Below are 23,389 nucleotides of genomic sequence, written 5' to 3' on the forward strand. Positions count from 1 at the left end.
CGGGGACAGCCCTGCCCACACTCCCGGGGACCAGGGGAGACGAAGCGGAGGCGGCGGGAGTGTCCCCGGCGCCGCGACGGACGGTGGGCCGCCAGCGAGCAGCCCGCCCTCTCCGCGCGCCCCTCCCCTCCGAGGCTGGCGCCTCCCCGCCCGCCACCTCCCGCCCAGATCCGGGGGCGCCGGGGTCAGTGCCTCTGCAGAGGCGGGTCCGGGGTGCATGTTTGGGGGAAGGTAGCAGCAGCTCTACGTGCTGACCGGTTGCGCCCGCGTGGTTAGGGCCCCCCACGTTTTGGGTAAGCAGCTCCCCATCTGCACTGAGCCCGTCTCGGCCAGGCGCTGCCTTCAAACGCAGCCCAAGTGCTCCACGTGCACCTCTCCTACCCAGGATGGGAGCCCCTCCACTCCTAAAAGAGCTAGGCGCGCGCCGCTGTCACTCGCTCCACTCTCTCTGCAAGCATATTTTGGGGGTGTGTGTGGGGGGAGGGTGTCTATTAAAAGCGGGAGCAGGGCCCGCGAGTTACCGTCCTAGCGAGCACTGCTGGCGCGGCGCAGCTAGCACGCAGGTCTTCCCGCCCGGCCGGGCTGCAGCCGCCCGGGGATTGGCTGCGGAGGGGCGGCCCCGCCCCGTGCCCCGCGGGCGTCGGAGGAGTAGAAGCGCGCAGGAAGAAGGAGCTAAGGCTCAGCGTCTGGGCTGCAGGCTGGATGTACCTGGCAGGGGCAAGGTACAGCTTTTTGGTTCCCGGACCCGGGCTGCCGGGCGGACGGTGGCGGGGACCTGGGCGTTGGGAGGCATTTGTGGAAACTGCACCTCTCATTTCCCCTCCATGGTGGCGGGGCGCGTGTTACCCCTCGGAGCTTGTCGCTTGCTCTCGCCAGGTGCGTCTGCAGAACTAATTTTTAGTGGGGTTGGTGGGTGGGAGTGGATACCAGACTGAATTTAAAAACTTTAAATTGAAAAACTTTTTAGCTTAAAAAACTAAACGTGCTGTTGAGGCTAACGCAATACGTTCTAAATCCAATACAAGCCAGGGGGACTGAATGATCCTGGCCACTCATTGGCTTCATTTGTGTGGGCGTTGGTTTGTGAGGTGGAGTGGCAAAAGAAATGCTTGCTTATTCCAGCCATTCTTGAAAATGTGCCTTACCTTTAAAAAAAAAAAAAAACTTTATTGAGATATAATTTGCACACCATAAAAGTCACCTGTTTTAGGTGTACAATTAAAAGGTATTTAGTATATTTACAGTGCAGCCATCACCACAATCTAATTTTAGAACATTTCCCTGTTTAGAGCATTTGGGGCGCCAAAAGGAAACCTTGTTAGCAGTCACTCCTCATTCCCCGCCGCCCCCCCCCCCCCCCCCCCCGCCCCCAGACCTGGGCGGCCACCAGTCTACTTTCTGTCTCTACAGATTTGTCTAGTCTGGACTTTTCATATAAGTGGAATCATACAATATGTGGCCCTTTGTGTGTGGTTTCTTACTGTAGCATCATGTTTTTGAGATTCATCCATGTTGTGGCATTTATCAATATTTTAGTCCACGTATATTGCCAGATAATATTCCATTCTTTGGGTATACATTTTATTTATCTGTTCATCTGTCAATTGATGATCATTTGAGTTGTTTCTTGTTTTTTTAAATTTAATTTGTTTTTGGCAGCGTTGGGTCTTCGTTGCTGCATGTGGGCTTTCCTTAGTTTCTTTCTTTAGTTGCGGCCGGGGCCACTCTTCCTTGCTGTGCGCGGGCTTCTCATTGCAGTGGCTTCTCTTGCTGCGGAGCACGGGCCTTAGGTGTGTGAGCTTCAGTCGTTGCAGCATGCAGGCTCAGTAGTTGTGGCACAAGGACTTAGTTGCTCCGTGGCAGGCATGTGGGATCTTCCCCGACCAGGGATCGAACCCGTGTCCCCTGCATTGGCAGGCAGATTCTTTAACCATTGCGCCACCAGGGAAGTCCCTGAGTTGTTTTTCTTTTGGATATTGTGAACAATGCTGCTGTGAATATTTGTGAACAAGTTTTTGGTGGACATCAATTTTAATTTATCTTGAGTAGATACCCAGGAGTGGAATTGCTGGGTCATATGGAATTCTCTTTAACTTTTTGAGAGACTGCCAAACTGTGTCCCAAATGGCACCACTTTACATTCCCACCAGCAATATGAGGGTTCCCATTTCTCCACATCTCAACACTTATTGTCTGTCTTTTAAATTATAGCCCTCCTAGTGGATGTGATGTATCATTGTGGCTTTGATTTGCATTTCCTTAATGGCTAAATACGTTGAGAATCTTTTTCATGTGCTTATTGGACATTTGTTTATCTTTGGAGAAATGTCTATCAGGTGATTTGTTCACTTTTAATTGGTTTATTTGCATTATTATTATTATTTTGGCTACGCCAGACTGCATGCAGGATGGTTTCTCTGACCAGGGATCGAACCCAGGCCTCTGCAGTGAAAGCGCCGAATCCTAACCACTAGACCACCAGGGAACTCCCTATTTGCCTTATTATTGAGTTGTAAGAGTTCTTTATATACTCTGTCTTTTTTTTTTTAATAAATGTATTTATTTTTGGCTGCGTTGGGTCTTCATTGCTGCACGTGGGCTTTCTCTAGTTGCAGCAAGCAGGGGCTACTCTTCGTCGTGGTGCAGTCTTCTCATTGCGGTGGCTTCTCTTGTTGTGGAGCACGGGCTCTAGGCGCCAGGGCTTCAGTAGTTGTGGCTCTCAGGCTCTAGAGCGCAGGCTCAGTAGTTGTGGCACACGGGCTTAGTTGCTCCATGGCATGTGGAATCTTCCCGGACCAGGGCTCAAACCCGTGTCCCCCGCGTTGGCAGGCGGATTCTTAACCACTGCGCCACCAGGGAAGTACTACTCTTTGTCTTTTTAAAAACGCAAATAAGACACTTTTCCAGACCAAGCAATAGAGTGGAAGCTCATGACTTTTGAGTCATATGGTTTGAATTCAAAAAACAGACTTCTCTATTTATGAGCATAAATTAAGTGATCTTTGACAGACTACCAGATTATGGTCTCTGAGCCTCCAGGACTTCATCTGTACAGTGGGGTAATAATGGCAAGTTCTGAGAGTTTCCATGAGGATTAAATGAGACAATGTACATTAGCTGTTTAGTTAGCATAGCACCCGGCAGGCCCTTGAAGGCATCTTTGAAAGATTTATGCTGGGCCCTTGCTTGGGAGGTGTTGGTGCCCTCCCTGTTCCAGAAGCCCATAGGTTTTTCCAGGGATTACCAGGAAATTGGGAGTAACAGCCATAGCCTGATTCTGCCCATAAACCTCTCTATTTTTATTCATCGATACTTAAGCCTTTTAATTATCTTAACCACTGTTAGTTCTATTTAAATTTAGTTGCAACTAAAGCGGTTTCCTCCTGCAGCTGGGAACAATTTAGAGGACAGCGTTACTACTTTCTTTTAAAATTTAATGTTTTAATTTTTGTTTCTCCCGAAGTAAAGAAAAAAATTCCTTTAAAATGACTTTGACAGCCTTCTTACCTGCAGGAAAAGAACCAAGGGCTGATCTGTCATGCCTCTGCAATGAAGCCTCCATGAAAACCCAAAAGTATGGGTTCTGAGAGCTTCCGGGTTGGTGAACACAGTAGAGATTTGGGGACAGTGACGCACCTAGAGAGCATGGAAGCTCTGTGCCCTTTCCTTGTACCTTGCCCCATGCATCTCTCCCATCTGGCTGTTCCTGAGTTATATACTTTTTAAATAAATGGCAATCTAGTAAGGAAAATGTTTCTCTGAGATGTGAGCCACTCTAGCAAAGTGATGGGACCCAAGGAGGGGTCGTGCGAACCTCCAGTCTCTAGGTGGTCAGTCAGAAGCACAGGTGACTGGCATCTGAAGCGGGGCAGTCCTGTGGGACTGAGCCCTTAACCTGTGGAATCTGATGCTATCTCCTGGGTAGACAGTGTCAGAACTGAGTTGCATTGTAGGACACCCAGTTGGTGTCTGGAGCAGTGCTTGGTGGTGTGGTAAAACTGCTCCCCGGCTACATCGGAATTGGTGACCAGAACCCTTAATAGGTTCTGGGGATTAAGATACGGACCGCTTTGCTGGGGGGCATGATTCTGCCTGCCGCAGTACCTGTTCAGTAATGTGATGCTGAATGATCCTGGCATTCCTCTAACTGTGGCTGGTTGGCTTTGCAGGAGATCCTGTTGGAAAGAAACTGCAGCATGTAAGTTGTTTCCTTTTGCTGATAAACAAGCCTCCTTCCACCCCACAGCCTTCTGTTCCTTCTCCTCCTGCCTCCCAATGCCCAGAGCTTAGGAGTCAACCCCAGCATTTCTCGCCTGTTGATTCTGACACTAAATGTGCTGTAACCATTAGCGATTAAAAAGGTCCAGTGGAGGGCTTCGTGCTTGGAACCCGAGTCTGGAAGGAGGAAGGGAAACCCTCTGTCAGGAAGCGGGTATGGAGGCTTCTGCCGGGCCCTGCTTGTTATGCCCAAACTCCTTCTGTTGGAGTTTGCCCTTGGGAGGTGCAATGCTAAGACCTGTGTTTGACAGGTCCTGGAGCAGCAGTGACTTCGGACCCTCTGAAGTATTTGGGAAGAATGGAGTGTTGGAGGAACAGAAATTTCCAAGTGAGTTAGCTTGGGGGTTTGCTTGGTGCTGGGACGCTCAGTCTATAACCTGGATCCTAATTAATCTACTCAGTTTCTCTTCAAGCATGAAACCTGAGATCCTGCCCTTGCTCCAGTCACCACGTTTCCTTTCACGTGAGGGATGCATCCCTCTGCCACACACTGTGCAGACCCTCAGGCGCTGTTGCGCTGGCTGCTCCTAACCCCATACTTCTCTTTAATCCTTATCTCCTCCCATGTCACCCTCCACCATCTCCAAAGTGATCTTTCTGCAACCTAGCCGCGTTGATGTCACCTCTCTGATTAAACCCTTCACCTCCTTCTCACAGCCAGTGGACTCTGCTGAGACTGCTGTGGGCAGCAGTCAGCGATTTCAGCAGTTGGCCTGGCCTGCCTTCTTCCTTCTGCTCTCGCCACTCACCCACCTGCAGCAGGCGTCTAGCTATTCCTGACTCCAGGCAGCCTCCCAGACGCGCGTCTTTTCGCATCTCCATGCCTTTGCGTGTGCCCTGCCCTCTGCCTGGATTCCCTTCTGCCTCCCTCCTGCATTAACCCCCACTTCCTTCCCTCCTTCAGCTGAATGTTAACTTTGAAATACTACCCACTTTGGTCCTGAAACTACATAATACCCCATTGGAAGCGCTGGATTCCTGGTGTGCTGATGACTCGCTGTCCTCCCACCCCCCAGAGAGAGAGTACGCTCCTGCCTTGAAGGCAGTGATATCCAAGGCCGACACCTAACACTGGACCACTCCCATAACCCTGATAAGTGTCTGCTGACCGATTGAGTGCTGTATAACCCTTCACTGATCACGGAGGGGGGGGGGAATGTTTGTAGGGGACTGTGTGTGTATGTTTTAACCTTGAGGAAAATGTGTCACTTATCACATGTTCTAACTCCTCTGAATCCTCTAGCCTTACACCTGCCTTCTTTTTGGCTATTTTTCTTCTTAGGATTCAAGAAAAGAGAGACACAGGTGTACGTTGGCAATCTCCCGCTGGATATCTCTGAGGTATGCTTCACTCTCTGTGAACAGTTGCTTCTTATCTTCTTTGGTCTCCCCCATATGACTTAAACCTGCCAGTAACAGTTTTACCAGTTTTAAAAGGTATTTTAGAGCTACGAAGGTGCAGGTAGTCGCTGGTTGGTGACTGCGCTGACCAGCTCACAGCCAATTCACGGTTTGCCTTGGACTTCCCACTTTTAGTGTGGCGCATCCTGCATCCAGCCATCCATGTAAACCTGGATGGGCGGTCACCCTCCTTATCGCTGTGAATGGAGGGGCAGCGGTGAGGCAGCTTCCCTTTAGGAAGGGGGCCTTCTGAGGGTTCAGTTGCCGATCCTTTGGTCATAGGGAGCAGTGGGGTCTCAGCCAAGAAACTACACCCATTTCACTTTGAAATGCACCAGTTCAGTCAGTTGGCTGTGTACTTAGAGAGTAGAGTATAAACAACCATATTTGACCCCCGGAATCTTCCTGTCTACTTGGGGAGGCCAGACCACCAAACCCGAAATAATTACAGAACAACATAAGTACTTAAAATTTGTAATAAGTGCATTTGAAGTATAGATGAAGAGAGAACGGAAGTGTAATCTACTGATTTGAAGCATCCCCTGCCTTTTTAATGTTTTTGGAGCATTTAAAAATTTGCGAGTAACGCAGAATAATGTGCCTGGGGCTCACTCAGCATGCTAAAAGATAACCTGGTCCTTGCGCTCAAGCTCAGTCTTAGATGAAGGATGAGAGAAACTAACTTTTGTGGAGCCCCTGCTGCATGTCAGACATTTTTCAAAAATGTCCTGGTCTCGTGCCGCCTTGCCAATTAGCTAAACTCAATCTTCTCTGCCCAAATTGTGCCGTATTGCTTTTACACCAGTTACTATATTTTAATTATCAGAGATGCTCCGGGAAATAGGCTAAATGCTTCATTAGTGTGGTTTTATTAAATTCTTACAATAACTCTGGGTGGTGGGTGGTATTTCCATCTTGGAGATGAGGCAGCTAAGGCTCTAAGAGGTCCCCCCTACCCAAGGACACAGACCTAGTGAGTGGTCGGCCAAGAGTTGAGTCCATGTCCAGTTGCCCCCAAGTACCAAACCACATAATCCATAAGACGTGTAAATAACTCACCATAAAAAGAGATGAATCTACTATGGTTTTATCTGACAAAGAGAGAAGAACATGGTATTGGAGCCCAGAGAATAAAGTAATTCATTTTGACCCAGTGAATTAAACCAAGAGTCAAAGGGGTGGGTTGGGGGATTCTTGGCATCTGAGAGAAGAGAGTACTGGGGCTGATTCCCCTTCCCCTTGTTGGCAGGCTGCTACAACCCATTATTTGACAGTGAGATGAGGGCAGGAGCCCTGCAGGCAGTTCTGCCGTGGTCTTGGGGAGGCGAGGCACTGAGAGGCTCTGCCACCTCTCTCCAGAAGACCCTGTTTCGCAGCCCAGCACCTGGGGCTTGCTTGGCTATGCTGACCCACACTGTGGTATAGGGGGCCTTTGATCCTTGCCCCCTTCACGGGAAAGCAGCAGCCTTCCCCACGGTGCTTTCTTCCAACTTAACAAACGCAGACCAGTCTCATAGGAGAGGACAGACATGAGCTAAAGAAGTAGGTTTTTAAAAAGAAGTTTCTTATTTTAACATTAATGCTGGACTTCCCTGGTGGTGCAGTGGTTAAGAATCTGCCTGCCAATGCAGGGGACACGGGTTCGAGCCCTGGTCCGGGAAGATCCCACATGCTGCGGAGCAACTAAGCCCGTGCACCACAACTACTGAGCCTGCGCTCTAGAGCCCGTGAGCCACAACTACTGAAGGTCGCGCGCCTAGAGCCTGTGCTCCACAAGAGAAGACACCGCAATGAGAAGCCCCCACTCGCTGCAGCTAGAGAAAGCCCGCTCAGCAACGAAGATCCAATGCAGCCAAAAATTAATTAATTAATTAATTTAAAAAAAAAACAGAACAGAAAAACATTAATGCCTCATGAAGAACCATGAAGTGTCTGCGACTTTACCCTGCTTGCAAACCAACAGATTAGCCTGCAGCAGTTTCATGGCTGTTGGTGAAGATGAAGGTCTTGGATCAGAGATGAAAGATGATTTATTATTCATAGCAATAACAGTAGCCAGGATTTTTTACTTCATTAACCTTTCTTTTTTTATTGAGATATAAATCACATACCATAAAATTCATTATTTTAAAGCATAAAATTCAGTGGTTTTTAGTATATTCACCAGGTTGTGCAGCCCTCACCACTAATTCCAGAATATTTTCATCACCCCCAAGTAAATCTCATACCCGTTAGCAGTCCCTCCTCCTCTCTTCCTCCAGCCCCTGGCAACCACTAATTTACTTTCTGTCTCTGTGGATTTGCCTATCCTGGCTATTTCATGTAAATGAAGTCATACAACATGTGGCATTTTGTGTGTTCTTTCACTTGGTATAATGTTTTCAGGGTTCACATGTTCTATAGCCTGTCTCAGTACTTCATTCCTTTTTATGGCTAAAATATTTATATGGATATACCACAATTTGTTTATCCATTCATCACTGGACATTTGGGTTGTTGCCACTTTTTGGTTTTTATGAATAATGCTCTGCACATTGGTGTACACGTTATGTGTAAACATATGTTCCAGTTGTCTTTGGTATATACCTAGGAGTGAAATTATTGGGTCACATGATAACTCTGTGCCAAACTGTTTTCCAAAAGAGCTGTAACATTTTCACATTCATACCAGCAATGTATGGGGATTCCAATGTATGGGGATTCCAGTTTCTCCACTTCCTTGCCCAAATCTGTTATTGTCTTTTTTTTTTTAAATAAATTTATTTTATTTATTTAATTTTGGCTGCATTGGGTCTTCGTTGGCTGCTCACGGGCTTTCTCTAGTTTCGGCGAGTGGGGCTACTCTTTGTTGCGGTGCGCGGGCTTCTCATTGCCGTGGCTTCTCTTGTTGCAGAGCACGGGTTCTAGGTGCACGGGCTTCAGTAGTTGTGGCACACAGGCTTCAGTAGTTGTGGCACGCAGACTCAGTAGTTGTGGTGCGTGGGCTTAGTTGCTCCGCGGCATGTGGGATCTTCCCAGACCAGAGATCGGACCCGTGTCCCCCTGCACTGGCAGGCGGATTCTTAACCACTGCGCCACCAGGGAAGTCCTTGTTTCTTTCTTTTTTTTTTTTTTTTTCTGTACGGGGGCCTCTCACTGTTGCGGCCTCTCCCGTTGTGGAGCACAGGCTCCAGACGCGCAGGCTCAGCGGCCATGGCTCACGGGCTCAGCCGCTCCGCGGCATGTGGGATCTTCCCGGCCCGGGGCACGAACCCGCGTCCCCTGCATCGGCAGGCGGACTCTCAACCACTGCACCACCAGGGAAGCCCAGTTTGTCTTTTTTTTTTTTTTTTGCGGTACGCGGGCCTCTCACTATTGTGGCCTCTCCTGTTGCGGAGCACAGGCTCCGGATGCGCAGGCTCAGCGGCCATGGCTCACGGGCCCAGCCGCTCCGCGGCATGTGGGATCTTCCCAGACCGGGGCACGAACCCGTGTCCCCTGCATCGGCAGGCGGACTCTCAACCACTGCGCCACCAGGGAAGCCCTGTCTTTTTATTATTGAGTTGAAAGAGTTCTTTATACATTCTGGATACAGGTCTCTTATCAGATATATGATTTGGAAATATTTTCTCCCATCAGTTGTGTTTTTAGTTTCTCTATAGTGTCCTTTGAAACTCAAGTTTAATTTTGATGCATTACAATTTTGTGTTTTTCTTTGGTTGCTTGTGCTTTAGGTGCCATATCTAAGAATCCATTGCCTAATCCAAGATCACAAGGATGTACACTTACGCATTCTTTTAAGAGTTTTATAGTTTTAGCTCTCATATTTAGGTCTATGATCCTTTTTTAAAATTTTTATTTATTTTTGGCTGCATTGGGTCTTCGTTGCTGTGTGCAGGCTTTCTCTAGTTGTGGCGAGCGGGGGCTGCTCTTCATTGTGGAGCACAGGCTCTAGGTGCTCAGGCTTCAGTATTTGTGGTACATGGGCTCAGTAGTTGTGGCTCGTGGGCTCTAGAGCGCAGGCTCAGTAGTTGTAGCGCATGGGCTTAGTTGCTTCATGGCATGTGGGAGCTTCCTGGACCAGGGCTCAAACCCGTGTCCCCTGCATTGGCAGGAGGATTCTTAACCACTGTGCCACCAGGGAAGTCCTGTGATCCTTTTTGAATTCATTCTTCTGGGTGGTTTGAGGTAGGGGTCAGTTTCATTCTTTTGCATGTAGATGTCCAGTTGTCCTAGCATCATTTGCTAAAAAGATTATTTTTCCCCAATGAATTATTTTGGCATCCTTGTTGAAAATCAATTGACCATAAATGTAGCAGTTTATTTCTGGAGTCTCATTCTATTCCATTGATCTGTATGCCTTTCCTTATGCCAGTACTGCACTTGCTTACTGTAGCTTTGTAGTAAGTTTTGAAATTGATCACACACTTACTCTTGAACCCATTGGTTTGCTTTCTGCCCTCACCAGTTTTCTCAAACTGGTCTTGCTGAGTATATGAGTAACCTTCATGATGCCAAATGGATTTAAAATCTTCAAATGCCTCTGTTTCCATAATTATGATAGATTGGTTAACCTGAAAACCCTCTCACAAGAAAATACTTGGAAATAGAAGCTAAAATATAGGAACTACCACTTTTAAATACATATCTGACTCCTAAGAAAGTAAGGAAAATTAATAGGGCCCCAAATAAGCAATAACTGAAGACCAGGAGAGTCTGACCATTGCCCTAGGATCTGTGCCTACCTCAAAACCCAAAGAGTAGATTGGATTATAACAGCCATTCAGGACAGGAGATGACACTCTGGGCCTATGTGAGGAGGGGAATGGTAACTGACATCCCCACAAAAGCAGGATTGTTGAAGGGCTGGACCCTTAGTGAAAGTGTGAACCACAGAAACTTTGCTCATTGGCCCAGGGTGGTGTTGAGGAAGTTAATCTGTCTTGGCCTGGATCTGGGGCTGGTAGGGCTAAGCAGTCTCCCCAAGAACATGTAACAGTAGGCCTGATTTCATGTGACTTGGGGTTTAAATTCATATTACTTACAAGGTCTGGGAACCTTCAAGCTAAAATTTAACCTTTGATAAAGTTAAAAACCCAATTCACAGAAAAACATTTAGACTGAATGGAAGGAAACCTCCAAAATCTGATGACGAGTATCTACAAAAAATACACAGAAAACATGATCACTTGGGAAACAGAAGTATTTTAAAATCAAGAACAAGACATGAGTGCCTCTATCACTTCTGTTTAACATTTTATGCGATTTCTTAGCTAGAGCAAGTGAGAAAATAAAAAAAAATAAGAGGTGTAAGAATTGGAAAGGAAAAAACAAAGCTGTCATTATTTACAGATGATTGCCTAAGTTGAAGCTTAAAAGATTCTTGGACGTGTTAGAATTATTGAGAGTTAAGTTGGTTGAATATAAGCTAAATATACAAAAGTCAATTGTATTTCTATACAAGAGGAACAAAAAATACAAAGAGCTAGAATATAATAAAAGTTGTGTAAGACATATACACAGAAAATTATAAGACTTTACTGAAGGTCACTAAAGAAGACCTAAATAAAGAGATGGATAAGAAGAATCAGTTTTATGATCCTTAAATTGATATATAGGTTCAATGCCATTGTGATCAAAATACCCAAAGGTTTTCCAAAGAACTTGACAAGGTGATTCTAAAATTTACATGGATCAGAAGAGTCCCATGAATAACTGCACCCTTCTGAAGAAGAATAAGGGGGACAGAGAGGAGAGCAAATTTTCCACTGTAATAATGATGATCTTGATGTGGGTGCATTGCTAATAGTCAACATATGGAACAGAGTAGAAAGTCCAGAAATAGACCTACACATATATGAGCAGTTGGTGTGTGTAACCAGGTGGTATTGTAGATCAGTTGGGAAAGAAGGGACTATTCAGTAAACTGGTTCTGAAACATTTCATTATCCATACAGGAAAAATGAAGTTGGGCCTTAACCTTATAACATACATGGAATGGATTCTAGATGGATTAAGGACTTAACAATGTACGGCAAATATAATACTTAGGGACACAACTTTGATAGCTTTCCCTTTGAGATCGGGAAAAAGATATGGACACCAGATATTGCTATTACTGTCAGCATTGTACAGGTGGCCTTGGTCAGTGCAATAGGCAAGGAAAAAGAATAAGAATTGGACAGGCAGAAATAAGTGTCATCAGTGCAGGCGATATGATTGTGGTAGTAGAAAATCATGACCAGTTATCTGTATTCCCAGCTTGTACCTTGCCCATGAACTCTGAACTTGTATATTCAATTGCCTAAGTCCTTATCTCTACTTGGGCAACTAATAGGCGTTTCACACTTAATGTGTCCAGCCTGCTCCTCCCACAGTCTTCCCCATCTCAGTACATGGCCCAAAACCTGGGAAATATTCTCGTTTCATACCTCATATGTTTTTCACACTTCACATTCAGTCTATCAGCAGGTATAAGAATACACCTAGAATCAAACAATCTTTTGCATCAGAAGGGAGGGAGAGAATGGAATATCTCTTTAAATTTGCCAAAATTAACAATGGAAGGATAAAAAGGGAATAAAGACTGGTGACCTCTGGGGAGGGAAGGAAAAAAGGGTAGAAGGGAGAGGGTGGCACAATTTCTGAACTTAGCTTGTATTTCTTTTTTAATTTTTATTTTTTGCACTCAAGATAGTTTTATTCATTGAATATTAAATCAGTATTAAAATCTCACCTCTTTTTAAAGGCATTAATAAAAATAAGACTTTAAGTTTTCTGCAAATAAAAAGTCAATGCAAAAAAATTCCCAGGGCTGCAAAGCCCTGCTCTGTTCTCTACTAAAGGGATTTCTAAACTGAGGCTGATTTCAATCTCAGGATTCTCCCTGGGGGCCCCAAAGGGAAACAATCAATCAGGAAGGGCTCAGACTTTTCTCCCCATGCAGACGTCTTCTCCTGGGACACCCTCTTCTCTGTCCCTACCCACGACGCAAAACCTTGTATTATTGTTTTGACTTTAAAATATGTAAATGTGCCAGAGAAAAGAATTATTCCAAGTGACCTCAGAATATGGTATTTTGACTGTAGATCCTCAGTAGGATATACTACAAGCATAAAAAGAACTGCAAAGAAATCTTAAACTTTACTCAATAATTTTGTTGTCTGTAGTAATCCTGGTATTGTTATTTGAACCTGTTACATATTTAAAATAAGATACAATAAGTATTTAATGTTGTTAGGAATAAAGATTTTCAGCATAAGAGAAAAGATATAAAAATAAAAGAAATTAAATAAAAACTATCTGTAGCTCTTATATATGAGTTAGAATCCATGATTACAATGATTATTTTCCCTTTCAAAGATACATATCTTCTAACTCTGTTCATTGAAAGACCTTGGTACTCTAACAACCCAGTGGCATTAAGCTCCTACCTGCTAGATTTCTCACTTTAAATACCATTCCCCACTGAAAGGAACTAGGCCTTCTTAGGGAAATGCCTGATTCCAGGTCTGGAGCTGTTATGCCAGAAAGCTAGAAAGCTCTCAAAGGGTTTGGTTGAAAGGATGGGAGAGGTTGTGATTAGAGGTGAAATAACTTGTTTCTTGGAGCTATGTGCTGGAATGTTTGCAGATGTAGTGATGAGGTGTTCGAGATTTGTTTCAGAATAGCCTAGTGGTAGGGAGAGGTGTAGATGAAATCATGTAAATGTCCATGACTTAAGAATTTTTTTTTTTCAGGCAAGGCTTTATTGGGGGTTCGTGCTGTAACACAAAGGAATGAAAACAAGGAACAGGTGCCCTTGCTCGCTCCTTTTTTTTTTTTTTTGAGTTGAGAATTAGTAAGTCCAAGTGATAGGTATATAGGGATTTGTTATACTATATTCTATGTGTTTGAAAGTTTCCAAATAAAAATAAAAAAGCATAAGAACAAGGGAAAAGGAGGTCCTACAGGCCAAAGATGGGACAATTTGTGTTTCAAAAATACTAATGACTACCTCTGATTAAAACTCCTGTGATAAAAAGCAATAATTTGTAGTAATACCTAAAGAAGTAATACCTAAAGAAAGCAAAGCTCGCTGGACACGTTGAAGGTAGCAAGACAATAGTTCATTAATATAAAACTTGACAATTAAAGGGAAAGAATAAGTGTTTATTTTGCTTTGCCAACACCAGTGCCATTTTCTCACCCTAGTGGATGAGAAAAAGTTCTTTACAGAGCACCTTTAGCTCATAAATGCTGAAGAAACGATAGAAAATCATCATTCTGCAAACCATAATAAAATACCTGTTTCAGACAGTAGTTATCAGAGCATGATAAATGCATTCGGTAAAATATATTTTTTTAATACATTTATTTATTTATTTTTGGCTGTGTTGGGTCTTCGTTGCTGTGCATGGGCTTTCTGTAGTTGTGGCGAGCGGGGACCACTCTTCATTACAGTGAGTGGGCTTCTCATTGCAGTGGCTTCTTCTGTTGCAGAGCAGGGCTCCAGGCGCACGGGCTTCAGTAGTTGTGGCTTGAGGGCTCTAGAGCGCAGCCTCAGCAATTGTGGCACATGGGTTTAGCTGCTCCGTGGCATGTGGGATCTTCCCAGACCGGGGATCGAACCCGTGTCCCCTGCATTGGCAAGTGGACTCTCAACCACTGTACCACCAGGGAAGCCCAATTAGGTAAAATATTGATGGGCAGTTTTAATCAGGCTGTTACTATCTGAATTTGTTGATTAATTTAGCATCACTAAAAGTAAGACAACCAGATACAAGCCTCCTAAAGTGATATAATTTTATTGAAGAGTATCACACCATCTATAAAGTGTTCTAGCCAAAAATGTAAATAATAGCATGAAAGCAGCCATAGACAATAAGTAAATGACTGTGCATGGCTGCATTCCAGTAAAACTTTACTTACAAAAAGGGTGGTAGGTTGGATTTGGCCCAAGGCTGTGGTTTCCTGACATCTGCTATTGAAGGTACAAAAATATGGGAGTTTTCTCCTTTATTTTATTATTTATATATCTATGTATTTTTGGCTGTGCCCCACGGCTTGTGGGATCTTAGTTTCCCGACCAGGGATTGAACCTGCGCCCTCGGCAGTGAAAGCGCGGAGTCCTAACCACTGGACTGCCAGGGAATTCCCTCTTTTATTTTAATTATGGTAAAATTTGACAAGAAGAAAAGTATGGTTTTGCATGATATCATGAAATGAATGTAGGATTTAAAGTTAGAAGCCTTGGGTTCAAATCCTGACTCTAAATTGGCTGTGTAATTTTAGGGCAGTCACTTAACCTTTCTGATCCTTATTTTATGCTTCTGAGAATGAGGACAGTAATAATGTACACTTCACAGGGTGGTTTTAAAGATGAAATGGAATAAGGTATGTGAAAGTGCTTTATAAACTGAAAATGCTAAGCACATATCGCTTGTTCTCACAAATTGCTTGTTGCTCAGCATCTTCTAGATTCATCTGTAATAAACATTAAATATTTAAAAGTAAAAGCAAACTAGAAAATTTGAATTTAAATGTAATATAAATACGAAGACTGAGAGAAATGAGCTATACATTATGCATTTCTCTTTTCCGAAGCCAACAAAGTGACTTTAGATTGGTAAAAGCTGCTTTTAACAGAAGATGGTATACATATATTTTTCCAGAGTAGAATTTTCTAGGGAAACATTGGTTTTCATCACAGGTGTGGGATGTATAGTGGTAACGTGCTGGTGGGGGAGCTGAGGAAGGAGGAAGTGGAGAAGCGCAGGTAGGTGTTGACAGGGAGGCCTTTGCGGTGGGCAGCAGGAGCGCATCCGTGACCTGCAAGAAAGCATTTTCAGTAGAGCAGGAACATGGCGAAACTGCAAGCAGCCGGGAGGGAGTGGGCGGGGAGGAAACGGAGGCATTAAGCAGACACGGCTCTTTCTACACCTTTGGCAGAAAAGTGAAAAAATAGGGTGTTGCTTAAAAGGGCATCAGGGTTGGGTAGATGCTATCTCAGAAAAGGGAGGGCAGCCAGGGGAAGGAGTGGGACCAGGGTCCACGGGGAAGGGAGGCAGCCTGAGGGCAGGCAGGAGGGAGAGTTGAGAGTGGGATGGAGAAATGTCCAGGGATGGGAGGTGGCCATATACCCGGCCAGTGGAGGCCAGGCTGCAGTGAGCAAAGTCGGGAGGGGAGCCTTGCAGAGAAGGGCGTGGTGGATATGAGAGCTCCCTCAGAGGCTGACCAGCGATGGTGTGTCCTCCCTCAGTGCACTGCCCACTCCGGGCTTTACTTTTACCCTCAGACTTCACTCCGCCCCATCTGTTAGAGATCATACATTTACAAACTATAAGCTCCTTGAGTGCAAGGCTTTTGTCAAATTCAAATCAGTATCTCCTGTAACACTCAGCATAACGCTGTGTGTAACCCATGTTTGCTGAATGTCTGTAGGACGTGTGAGGGAAGAAATGAAGGGAAATTGCCACGAATACAGGACTGAGTCAGCAGGGGCAGTTGGCCTTGCATGGTTGGTTTGGTTAAAGCAAGCCTCCCCACCTAGGTAGCGATGAAAGGGAGATAGCCTACATTCCTAATAAATTAAAAGTCACTTCCTCCTGGGAGCCCACCGTCTCCAAATTTGGGTTAGATGCCCATACTGTGTGCTCCTGGAGGCATGTGTACTTCCTCATTGTGGCATTTTGCACCCTCTGGTGAAATGGTCTGCTTACTTGATGGTCTCGTCTGTACCCCACACGTCTGTTGAGCTTCAGTTGAAGGCAGGGCTCATATCTTTCTTGTCTCTGTATTTGCATCACTGAGCACAAAGCCTGGCACACGCTCAGCACGTCATAGGTTCTCATTAAGTCTGTGTTCAATTGATTACAGATTAGCTGATTGGGGATCTGAAACATTGAGAACTGATTGTAAGTATTGTCTCTGGGTCTCTTTCTCTTTTAAACCCTGCCATTGTAGGAGGAAATTCGGTGCCTTCTAAAGGACTTCAACCCTCTCCATGTCCACAAAATCCAGAATGGCTGCAAATGGTAATGACTGTTCTTCCTTTGTTTTCTTTGGGAAGCAACTCCTTTCCTCTTTGTCCATTTTGCTGATGCACTGATGTTACAGACTAGCTCAACAACTCCCAAAGCCACACCCACTGCGACTTGGCAGAGTGACATTTGGGAAACCCCCTTTCCACGTCCAACCCTCTGACTTGGCAGCTAAGGCTGCCTTATCCATACAGCCTTGGTTTGGAAGTCCAGAGACCTGGGTTTGCTTTTGGTCATGTCCTTGCTCTGGTTTCTGACTCGAGGCAAGTTACTGTACCTCCCTCAGCCTTGGTTGCCCCTGAAATCTGGACCTACTCATATTTTCCCTTTCTTATTTTCCAGGCAGTAAAAGGGCTTTGAAATTTTGTGGGGAGCGGCGTGAAGGAAGCCCAGAGCCGTGCCCTATGTTATACGGTGATAGGGTCAGCATGTGTCTCCTGATCCCCAGGACACCCAGGACAGGCTGTCCCACTGCCCATCCCAGCCCAAATGTGGATGTCACTGTGGCCTCCTGGTGTGTTAGTGTCAGCCCAGCTCCTCTCCTGTCTCCACAGAGGGGAGAGGAGACTTTTCCTAGGCTTGGGCTTGGTGCCCTCCTGTGGCTCTGCTCTGAGCCGGGCTCAGAGCTGCCCTCTCTTTCCTTTGCAGCTTCGCATTTGTAGATGTGGGCTCCATGCAGAAAGTGGCGCTTGCGATCCAGGAGCTGAATGGCAAGCTCTTCCGCAAACGAAAACTGTACGTGAATTCCAACAGGTCTCCCAAGAGGACCCTTGATGTGACTGAGTGGACCCAGGAACTGCTGGTAGGTGTCTGGCCTCTCTGTGCTCTGGTTTGCTCTGTGCTCACTCTTCAGAGCTTGGCCGACTTTGCTTTCTGGACTTTCCTCCTCCTTCCATCCCAGTCGTACTGTGGACAGAGCAGGGGCTGGGATGAAATTCGGGAACTTTTATGACCTTTGACGGTTGGAAGCAAGGTTAGTATGGAAAACTTGGAATTTTGAAATGAAAGGAAGGCTGTATTCTTAGCAAGGACAAAAAAAGGGTTATTAGGCAATTCAGTCAGGGCTTTTTCAACGTGGGTTATGGAAATTGAGGCTTTTACTTGTTTAACGTAGCAGACATTAATCGAGTATCTGTTGTTTGCACAGCCTTGTTCTGGGTGCTGGTGTGAGGGTAAGTAAGACAAAAGTGAACAAAATCTGGTCCTTCCTGGCAGGAAGACAAATGTGAGGTATTGCAAGGGGAGAGTTAATGGTGGGTTAGCGCCTGGTGGGGGCTGCCTTTGTGGACAGAGACGAGAAGCCCCGTAACTAAGCCCTGGGAGCTTCCCTCCGGTGAGGTGGGCCCGTTCTCGGTAGGTAAAGGTGAACCAGGAGCAAAGCATCCCACTTCAGAGCCTGAACGGTTAGCGATTGAGTTGTTCTGATTTCCTCATATATACAGCCGACAGTGACTTAAACAAGTTAGCTATTTGTTTTTCTTCCCTGTAGAAGAATTCAGGAGGTAAGGAGTCCAAGGTTGGTATGGGCACTCCATGGTGTTATCAGAGTTCCAGGCAGGAAGAAGGGGAGAGGCAGAGGGTGGAGAGGCTGTATCCTCATAAAAGCTGCATTCTCAGAAGCCTGACCACAATTCTACTCCTGTTGTGTTGGAGAGAACTACAACTGGTGACCTTCAGTGCAGAGGAGGCTGGAAAATACAGCTTATTTGAAAATAGGTACATTGTTGCTAAACTTGGGGATCTGTCAGCAAGGGAAGGGAGAATGCCTGTTGGCAGGCAGTTAACAAGGTCAGCCACTGCTGCAGAAGTTGGAGATGGGAGTTGAGAGGTGGATAGGAATCACCACAGTAAGATTGTCAGAGGTGGCTCCCCTTGCTAGTCCAAACTATTCTCTTTCCATTCTTCTGAAACTCTAGCTCTTGGAAGGGCAGGCTGTCAGATTATGCTACGTACTGACCTTCTTGGTTGCAGTCATCTGCCATTCTCGCTGTCATGCTCCCCTGATAACTTCAGCTTCTGACTCACTGTCTTTCTCTCTTACTGACACTCACATTGTGTCCCTGTGAATGATCTAAGAGTCTGGCCCCTTATTTCTAGAGCATTTATCTTTAATGATCTTTTCTTCCACTCAGTCACAGTTTCCCATTCCCTGAGTTATATCTCAGACCTTGTCATTGCTCATAACCGAACATCTCCAAAATATCCATTTCGAGCATCCCGCTCTGCCCCTGTCCCCTTCTTTGCAGCTCTCTTACTTTGGAGGAGCAGTTCTCAAACTTGAACAGCGTCAGAATCACTGCTGAGCTTGGGAAACAGCTTGCTGAGCCTCACCTGCAGAGATACTGATTGAGTGCATCTGGGGCAGGGCCTGAGACTTTTCACAAGTGCCAGGTGGTCCTGGGACCACATTTTGAGTAGCAAGGCTCTAAAGCCCCCAGTCTAATGATTAGACACACTGGGACCCAAAATCCACTGCCTCACCATTTCTTCACTATTCAACACTCTTTGCTCCATCACATCCCTTCTTAGCTTAGATTCCGTAGTTATAACTACCTTAGTTAAAACGACCTGAATTCCCTTAGCTTACTAGGTCATATCTTGCAAAACCCCTCTCTCAGTTGAACCCAGCCCTCAATCTCTTCTGAAGCTGCCCTGTGAGCTGCTGAAGATATTCACACCACCTTGCCAACTGCTCTCAGTATAGGTACGGCCACAGCTTCCCCACTCTTTCCAACTGACCTGTATTGGAAATCTCTAATCGTTTCTGCTGTTATGTCCAATCTGCTGTTAAGCCCAGCTAATGCATTTTTCATTTTAGATAGTGTAGTTTTCAACTGCCGTTTGGTTCTTTTTTCCCCATTTCTCAGCTGAACTCTTCCATCTTTTCATCCATTTTGTTTACCTTTTCTTCCATGTTCTTTAACATACTTACTGTAGTTATAAAATCATTTTCTGCCAATTCCAACAGCTGGGTCATTAGTGGCTCTGCTTCTAGTGACATTTACCTCCTTGCTTAAGGGTCAAGACTTCTTACAAATATGGTAATTTTTGATTGTATGTTGGCTATTATGGATGTTGTATTGTAGAGACTTTATATTATGTTCTCTAAATAGTGTTGATTATTTTTTCCTAGCAAAAATGGAACACTAGCTGGCCTTCTGATCTTATTAAAGTTGGTTTTCTTTGTTCGAATTAGTATACTTCAGTTTGAGCCATAGTTTTTGGGCAAAATCCTTTTCCTAAGGGTGAGGGTCTCAGGGTGCTTACCAAGGTCTCTGCACTCTGGCCGGGTCGGAACTCTGTTGTCTCCCCAGCACTGTGAGATCTTTGATTCCTGTATTCCTCTCTTAGCTCCCCGTCCTCTACCTTCTACAGCAGCTCTTCTCTCGAAGGCCTCCCAGAACTTGCCCTGCACACGGGCAGCCTAGGATTCGGCCAAGGACCTGGGGTCAGCCTCTAGATCTCTGGGGCTTTTCTCTGACTCCTTTCTCTCTGGTACCCTGTCTCACAAGTTCCTGGCACCAAAACTCTTATCTGGGTTTCTTCTGCCCAGGAAGACTGCCACTGACTGCCCAAGCTCTGCTTGCCTTTGCCGTGGTTTGGGAAAATGTCCAGAGTAAATGTGGGCTCACCGGCTGTGCTCTCCTTTTCTCAGGCAAACTGCTCTCTGCTACCCACTATCATTAGCCTGTACCAGAAACGGTTAATTCATATAGTTCGTCCAGTTTTAGGGTTATTTGGGACGGGCGAGTACTGTCATGCCAGAACCAGGTACTAGAAAAGGGTGTTAAGAGGCTCGCCTTCTTCCTTTTGGGATGGCTATCATTTCTCAGGAACATTCCCAGTGCTTTTGCATTAGAAATAAGTAACCAAAAGATGAACACTAATCTCCATACATCTGGAAATCTAAAAACATATTCCTAAGTAAACAACACATGGGTCAAAGAAGAAATCATAAGAGAAATTTAAAAGTACTTAGGAGACTTCCCTGGCCGTCCAGTGGTTAAGACTCCACACTTGCATTGCAGGGGACACGGGTTTAGTCCCTGGTCGGGGAACTAAGATCCTGCATGCTGCATTGCACAGCCCAAAAAAAAAAAAAGTACTTAGAACTGAACGATAAGGAAAGTTTTTCTCATCAAAAGTTGTGGGATAGGGCTTCCCTGCTTAACTACTGGTGGCACAGTAGTTAAGAATCCGCCTGTCAGTGCAGGGCACATGGGTTTGAGCCCTGGTCCAGGAAGATCCCACATGTCTCGGAGCAACTAAGCCCGTGCACCACAACTACTGAGCCTGCAGTCTAGAGCCCGCGAGCCACAACTACTGAGCCCACATGCCGCAACTACTGAAGCCTGCGTGCGTAGAGCCCATGCTCTGCAACAGGAGAAGCCCCCGCAATGAGAAGCCCGTGCACCGCAATGAGGGTAGCCCCCACTTGCCGCAACTAGAGAAAGCTGGCGTTCAGCAAGAAAGACCCAACGCAGCTAAAAATAAAATAAATAAATTTATATATAAAAAAAGTTGTGGGACACAGCGAAAGCAATACTTATAGGGAACTGTATAATATTGAATGCTTAAATGAGCAAAGAAGACAGGATGAAAATAAATGAGCTTAGAGTTGATTGAAGAAGTATATAAAAAGTAAAAATAAACCCAAATAAGGAACAGACAAATTTTTTTTTTTTTTTTTTTTTTTGGCGGTACGCGGGCCTCTCACTGTTGTGGCCTCTCCCGTTGCGGAGCACAGGCTCCGGACGTGCAGGCTCAGCGGCCATGGTTCACGGGCCCAGCCGCTCCGCGGCATGTGGGATCTTCCTAGACCGGGGCACGAACCCGTGTCCCCTGCATCGGCAGGTGGACTCTCAACCACTGCACCACCAGGGAAGCCCAGACAAAAGTTTTAAAACAAAGTTTTTTAAAATTTAGTAAACAAAGCCACAATTATATGTCGGTTACATCTCAGGGGGGGAAAACAAGAAGCATAAAAAAACAAAGCTACGATAGAAGGGATCAGTAAAGTCAAAATTTCATTCTTTAAAGAGATTAATGAAACAGAAAAACCTTTGGAATGATTAATCAAGAAAAAAGGAGAAAAGGGCATAGGTAAACATTAGTAATAAAAAGATCATAACTATAGATGTAGCAGATAATAAAATATAAGCTAATACGGTAATAAACTTGAAAACTTAGAAGAAATGGACACATTTCTTAAAGTATATCATTTTCAAAACTAATAAAAAACTGCTAGTCCTATATCTGTAAAGCAGTTGAATCAAAGTTTAGAATCTTCTTATAAAGAAAACACCAAGCCCAGATGGTTTTATAGGCAAATTTTACTGAATTTTCAAGGAACAGAAAATTCTAATATTATATAAATTCTTCTAAAGAATAAATGAGATACTTGCTAGTTCATTCTATGAGGCCAATATAACCCTGATATCAAATCAGACAGGAGAGCATAAGAGAGAAAAATTGCAGGCTGGTTTCACTCACATGAATACACATGCAATGTTTCTAAACAAAATATTGGCAAAATGAAATCAATATTGGCTAATGAAGATAGTATTATACATCATGGCAGTTGCATTTTTTTCTAGAAATGCAGAAGTAGCTTAATATTAGATAAATGATAAATCAGGAGTTCCCTGGTGGCCTAGTGGTTAGGATTCTGGGCTTTCACTGCCAAAGCCTGGGTTCAGTTCCTGGTCAGGGAACAGAGATCCCACAAGCCATATGGTGCAGCCAAAAAAAAAAAAGAAAGAAAGAAAACAAGAATGAAAAACGATAAATCTTTCACTACATTAACAGATTAAAGAGTGAACACCATATGATCGTCTTAAATAGGCACAGCAAAAGCATTTGATAAAATTCACTACTAATTTATGATTTAAAAAATAAAGTTTCTTAGCAGCTAGAAATAGAAGGTTATTCTTAACCTGATAAAGGCAATCTCCTAAAACTCTACAGAAAATAATATTTTAATAGAAAAACATTATAAGCATTCTCTTTAAAAATAAGAACAAGACAAGGATATACTGGAAGTCTAGTTTTATCTAGTGAGGAAAGGAAAATCATAAATATTGGAACAGGGTAAATGAAGCTCATTATTTACAGATGATGTTTCTTTACATAGAAAAACTTAAATAATATGTAAATTATTAGAAATAACATTTTAACAAGGTAGCTGGATATATATCAGGTATATAAAAATCAATTTAATTTATATTTCCATGAATAAACAACAAAATAACTTTAAAAATATACCCTTTATAAGAGCAGTTTTAGGGCTTCCCTGGTTGGCGCAGTGGTTGGGAGTCCGCCTGCCGATGCAGGGGACGCTGGTTCGTGCTCCAGTCCGGGAGGATCCCGCAGGCCGCGGAGCCTGCACGTCCAGAGCTTGTGCTCCGCAACGGGAGAGGCCGCGGCAGTGAGAGGCCCGCGTATGGCAAAAATAAAAACCCAAAACAAACAAACAAACAAAAAAACCAAACAGCAGTTTTAAAAATTAAGGTACCTAGGAATAAATCCAGTGAAAGGTGCTCATGCCCTATCTGGGGGAAATAATTTAGCTTTATTGAAAGTCTTTAAGGAATTCTAAAATAGGAAAAGTTTCATGTTCATGGATAGGAAGATAATAAGAGTTATTTAAGAGTCATTCTCCCAAAATTAATCTTTTGATTCTGTATAATTTCAATAAAAATTCCCACAGG

General features: G+C 44.6%; 1 protein-coding gene across 5 annotated transcripts in view; it reads left to right on the forward strand.

Moving 5' to 3' along the window:
* The first annotated feature begins 196 nt into the window (after positions 1–196).
* The window catches only part of TDRD10 (tudor domain containing 10), a 54,405-nt gene continuing 31,212 nt past the window's right edge, over positions 197–23,389 (forward strand). For 2 of the 5 annotated variants that reach the window (XM_060030675.1, XM_060030686.1), the window contains exons 1-5: positions 656–722; positions 4,530–4,606; positions 5,561–5,619; positions 16,603–16,673; positions 17,328–17,481. In XM_060030675.1, coding sequence (XP_059886658.1) covers positions 703–722; positions 4,530–4,606; positions 5,561–5,619; positions 16,603–16,673; positions 17,328–17,481 — 381 coding nt within the window. In that variant the 5' untranslated portion in view covers positions 656–702. Of the gene's footprint in view, positions 294–655; positions 723–4,169; positions 4,199–4,529; positions 4,607–5,560; positions 5,620–16,602; positions 16,674–17,327; positions 17,482–23,389 lie in introns of those variants that run through there. The other 3 variants (XM_060030705.1, XM_060030695.1, XM_060030714.1) reach the window with 3 other exon arrangements.

The sequence above is a fragment of the Delphinus delphis genome, chromosome 1, assembly GCF_949987515.2.
Source record: "Delphinus delphis chromosome 1, mDelDel1.2, whole genome shotgun sequence".
Lineage (NCBI taxonomy): Eukaryota > Metazoa > Chordata > Mammalia > Artiodactyla > Delphinidae > Delphinus > Delphinus delphis.